The 5,408-nt window shown below is 37.9% G+C and overlaps 1 protein-coding gene across 2 annotated transcripts; it reads left to right on the plus strand.

Annotated features, from left to right (window-relative positions):
• The first annotated feature begins 670 nt into the window (after positions 1–670).
• On the plus strand, positions 671–5,203 carry MC5R (melanocortin 5 receptor). Of its 2 annotated transcripts, none has more exons than XM_021527814.2 (2): positions 671–895; positions 1,736–5,203. In XM_021527814.2, the coding sequence occupies exon 2, from the start codon at positions 1,822–1,824 to the stop codon at positions 2,797–2,799; it is 978 nt and encodes a 325-aa protein (XP_021383489.2). In that variant the 5' UTR covers positions 671–895; positions 1,736–1,821; the 3' UTR covers positions 2,800–5,203. The 2 variants fall into 2 exon arrangements, with proteins under 2 accessions (XP_021383489.2, XP_077640620.1); XM_077784494.1 differs by lacking the exon at positions 671–895 and adding an exon at positions 1,303–1,357.
• The last annotated feature ends 205 nt before the right edge of the window (positions 5,204–5,408 follow it).

A 5,408-nucleotide genomic window follows, 5' to 3' on the forward strand; every position in this document is an offset into this window, starting at 1 on the left:
CAAGACCCAGAAGGAGCTTTGGCTGCCTGACTGCTAAACCCACAGAGGAACTTCAGCCTCTGGAATACTGAGCACAGCTCTTGGGCCCTGGGGGAATTCACATCTATCCTGGGGAGCCCGGGCTCCTGGCATGATACACTGCTCCTTCCATTTCTACACTGAAATCTCTATTCTAGCAAGGGGCACAGAACACAACTGTTTATTTGTTCATTTGTTTTAATACAAATGATTTAAATATATTTTCTATTAGTGGCATGGTGGCTTTGACTGTATGTTCTCTAAGTTTTGTAACAGTGGGGTTCTTATTTCTGAAAAAATACCAGAAAAGCTGAATATGAGAAAAATGCTTATAGCAGTAATAAGCCTCTCACTTCAATAATAGTCTTTCCTCCTCCTTTGGAGTATTATTGCAGGATGAAATTTATAATCAGTGTACTAGAAACAACAAACAAAACAAACAAACAAAGGAAATGACCATGTCTTGTACATTTCCTCCTTTTAATATTATAGAAAGTTCATGATGAATTTCAGATCAGAATCTCTGTTCAGTTAGAAAGAGAGGGGAAGGCCACTAGATGGTGGTAAAAACCCAATCCTTTGCTATGAGATCTGAAAAGAGAAGTCCAGGGGGGCAAAGAAGGGGAGGAGGAGCCACAGTTTGAGTACTGAAGTCATTATTGCTTGGAGTCTATAAAAAGCCAGTTGCACAGTAAGTAATTTATTCGTGGTCAGCTTTGACTCTATGGATTTACTAATTCCTTTCCCTCTATTTTTTTTCATCTTTTGCCACCAAGGAGGTCCCAGCCCCAGATGTCAGGGGGGCTGAAACTTCATCTCTCTGGAGGAAACCTTGCAGATGAGGAAAACCGGCGGAAGGAGCAGCTCTGGTAAATAGGTACAGTAAATTCTTGATTGCAAATAAAAAGTGGCTTTCTGAAACTGAAAATTGTTTAGCATTATATGCTTTGAATTTTTATTTGCAACAAGTCACTGACAATCAGCTCTGAATGTTCCCTTTATTAAAAATGTGATGAATTACAAATTTCCCAAAATATTGTCATTACCAGAAAACCATTGAATAAAATATTCTGGATTTGGAAGAGAAAACTTTTTTACAATAGAATTTTACTCACACCAATTTTGTAACCTTCATGTATCCTGAAATGTCTGGATTTGCCTTGGTTAGATGTTTAATACCATTCTTTTAAATGAGCATGCTAACACTGCACAGATAAGGTGTTTATAATGTTCAAGCCAAATTAAATGTACAAAGGTCAGGAAAGCATTTAAACCTTTTACTGAAAATGCTCAATTCTTTCTTGTGTCAATAATAGAAATTTCTCTATCTTGTATTAAAGTGAGCGGTTTCTGCTGTACCTAATGCTACATCCTCCTGCAATTCTGGGGTCTGAGAGCTGGGACTGGGAAAACTGTTTTTTGTTTGTTTTTCAGCAGAACTTCCAGGACATTCTGGGGAAGTACTCTAGGGAACCAGACAGAATAAACAAAACTATGAATGAAGAGTGCAGGAATCTTTTCATCAGTTTGTGATTTTAATTTCCCAGTAAGGATAGGTAGAAAATCTCTGAGCCAACTAAAGTTTAATTTTGAACCAGTGAAGGAATGTGGTGTAGAAGAGGTGGGACGTGTACAAGTCAAATCAAATAGAAATGGCTGGTATTTATGTTGTGAACTTCTGCCTGTAATCTTCATGCTGTATTTTTATTTTTTTTAGGCAGGATCTTCTGCCTTTTGGAAAATGCATTTACCACACTCCTTGGCAAGCCCTTCAGAAGGAACAGAACGTGTTGGTTCCCAGAGATGAACACATCCTCTCAATTCTATGTTTCTGAACTAAACCTGAGTGCCTTCGGTAGCAACTTTACTGTGCCTACTGCAACGAGCAAGGCATCGCCATGTGAGCAAGTGGTCATTGCAGCTGAGGTGTTCCTAACTCTGGGCATTGTAAGCCTCCTTGAAAACATACTGGTTATATGTGCAATAGTTAAGAACAAGAACTTGCACTCACCCATGTATTTTTTTGTTTGCAGTTTAGCAGTGGCCGACATGCTGGTTAGTGTGTCTAATGCTTGGGAGACCATAACTATATACTTAATAAACAATAGACACATCATTATGGAAGATGCCTTTGTCCGTCATATAGACAATGTCTTTGACTCCATGATCTGCATATCTGTGGTGGCTTCCATGTGCAGCTTGCTGGCTATAGCAGTAGACAGATACATCACTATCTTCTATGCCCTGCGCTATCACAACATCATGACAGTGAAAAGATCGGGGCTCATTATTGCATGCATCTGGACCTTTTGCACGGGCTGTGGCATTATCTTCATTCTTTATTATGAATCAACTTACGTGGTCATTTGTCTCATCACTATGTTTTTTACCATGTTGTTCCTCATGGTCTCGCTGTACATCCATATGTTCCTCCTGGCTCGTACTCATGTGAAGAAAATCGCTGCTTTGCCTGGGTACAACTCCGTCCGTCAAAGAACCAGCATGAAAGGAGCCATCACTCTGACTATGCTTCTTGGCATCTTCATTGTTTGCTGGGCTCCATTCTTCCTTCATCTCATCCTGATGATCTCCTGCCCTCAAAACCTCTACTGTGTTTGCTTCATGTCTCACTTCAACATGTACCTTATTCTCATTATGTGCAACTCAGTGATCGACCCCTTGATCTATGCCTTTCGTAGCCAGGAAATGAGGAAGACCTTCAAAGAGATAATTTGTTGCTATAGCCTGAGAATGCTCTGTGGGTTATCAAACAAGTATTAAGATAATTAAACCAAACCAGGGAAGAGACTGAAAAGGCAACATCTTCTTGCACCCTGTAATTCTGGTGAAATACCTATGGAACATTTTCTCCATTCAGCTGTCATGATTCCTGCAGCAGAGACCCTTTTTTAACATGTGATTTTACATTTCTTCCCCTCCACACACCTCTCTCCTGCTGGTGGTTGCAGCTACTCAGTGCATCTGTATTATGGGGATAAAGGATTTTTTTGACTCTTATTTACTCTATTGAAGATTGGAATTTATAAGAGGGTTATACAGGGAAAACCTTATTTTTATTTCTGCTAAATGAAATGAGTGAGTTCTGCTATCTGAATGAAACCACCAGCCTCTCAGTGTGTGTTTCTTTCGGTGTTCTTTTTCTCTCTAGATATTAAAAAAAAAAAAATTCTCTCTGTAGATAAAAAAAAAAGCATGGCTTATTTTGATGCCCAGAATTAACAAGGAAGTTTTTTGCTATTTCCTTCTGAAGACATAAAATCAGAGAAATAACTCAAATTATCAAGCTCCACATAAATTGGTCAAAAGTTAGGATCAATACATATGCATAAATCAGTGGTCTTGTATTCCAGTCATTACTATTACTGTCATAAAAATTATATTTTGTAAGATGCCAATGTTATAATGAGATTTTCCAGGCTGGATACAGCACTTTGTCATATCTGACTATATATGTTCAAATCACTGTGAAGCAAGATGTACCACAGGTGGATTTTAAGACTGCATATCAAGATTGAGCTGGTTCTAGTTTGTCTGTTTATTTGCCAGGGCTAGGGAAGCAAAGAGAACATAGCCAGTAGATATTCATGTAATATTTTGTGGAGATGCAAAGATTGAGTGAGTGGCTGCATTTGTATAGACCTTAGAGAAGCCTTTTGGATGTGAAGAGCTTGTGTTACTGTAGATTGTATCTTTCAAGTTGGGAGAGACAAAACAAGTTGGATAATCAAAAGGCATGTCAGGCAAAGGCAAAAAATGGATTTCAAAACATCAGAGACATGTAGCTATAACAGAGTCCTGACTTTTGTTCCCCAAACAAGAGTTTTCCTCTTAGTTGAGGGGATTATAAACTGAAACCCTCATGCATTTTGTGTGAGTAGTTTGCATATTGTCATACTTTCATAAACCTGCTGTTCTGCAACAACTGTGTAATGTGCAAAATACTGGGCTTACAAAAGAAGGAGGAAGTGCAACTGGTATTTCTTGGTGACCGTGAATTGTTCATATCTTGTACTTTGATTTAAGTCATAGAAAGATTTCAAGTAGTGTTAAATTACTACCTAGATAGCTGAATGTATCTTGAAAAAACAAACTCTTCCTTCTGAAATCTGGAAGAATCATGCTTGTTATACTTGGTTTATACATGCTGTAAGACTCTTGTTTATCAGTAGACAGTTTATGATTTATTCCATGAGTGCTAGGTTATACTTCCAAGGTGAAAGTCCTGGTTGGGTTTTAGGAATCTTTTTTAGTCATAAGTGTGGTCAAATATGTGAACAGGTGCTCAATGGTTGTGCAAAATCCATCTCAGAGAGATTTAGAACTTGACATGGCCCTGAAAAATCTGCACTAAATTTAAAGCTGACTCAAACTTTGAAGTTAGCCCTGCTTTGAACCACTAGGATCAGATTACCTCCACAGGTGCCTTCCAACCCAAATTATTCAGTGATTCTATGACAGAGTTTGCATATTATGATAAAATTATAATTTTCCCCTCCTAATTTTATCTCTTGTGTAAGAAAAATTGGAAAGCATTCCCTTCCACACACTTAGAGCCTACTTTATGTCTTCATTTGCTTAGGAGGTTTCTGACAAGAGAAGTAAGGTGCACCTTTAGCAACAGAGATATACATTTTGCCTGCTTAAAATTTGCTATTCCTCCAGCTCAAATATATCTCCCTCTGACATGAGTGGGAATGTTATTCTCAGGGGAGATATCTTATTATGCTGACTGATATACTGATTATCAGTGCACTAGGGGCTAGAGTCTTCCTTCAGCTATATCTGAAAACGGGATTTCAGAGAATGCTGGTGGTCATTAGTGAGAATTTTGCCTTGTTTCAGTCCATCTCTTAATCCTATCCATAAATAACCTCTAAATGTTGGCTCTTGAAACTATGAATGTAAATGACAAAAGGAGACAGTTCCACTGCATAGTGAAAGGCACCAGCTGATGTAAATAAATAATTAAATCTTCACTGGGTATTGCAAATAAAACAGTTTTGTACATAACTGTAAATCAACTAAGGGGAAACCAAAACTGTAATAGTTTTTGGTATTTTCTTGAATTGTATATTACTCTTTTTTGTTTTGTTTGAAATCTGTTTGGTGTATAAACACAGACATATGAAAAAACTATTAAACTGGATTGCTGGAACAGCCCACATTTCTGGTTATTCAATGTAATTTTTCTGCTACATTACTCACAGGGGGGAATATTGCATTACAGACTTTTACATCTCATTTAAACAGATGCCTTCTTAAGAAACATTCTGAATGAGAGTTACAGACTAATACAGCGTATTTACATCCATACCTATGCTCCCCTGGGTGTCAGAATCACATCTTCATTATAAGCTTTTCAGGTGGAT

This window comes from Lonchura striata, chromosome 1 (assembly GCF_046129695.1).
Source record: "Lonchura striata isolate bLonStr1 chromosome 1, bLonStr1.mat, whole genome shotgun sequence".
NCBI classification, from domain to species: Eukaryota; Metazoa; Chordata; class Aves; order Passeriformes; family Estrildidae; genus Lonchura; species Lonchura striata.

Coding starts and splice junctions, on each gene's coding strand:
- MC5R (XM_021527814.2), top strand. CDS start 1,822: ATGAACACATCCTCTCAATTCTATGTTTCTGAACTAAACCTGAGTGCC.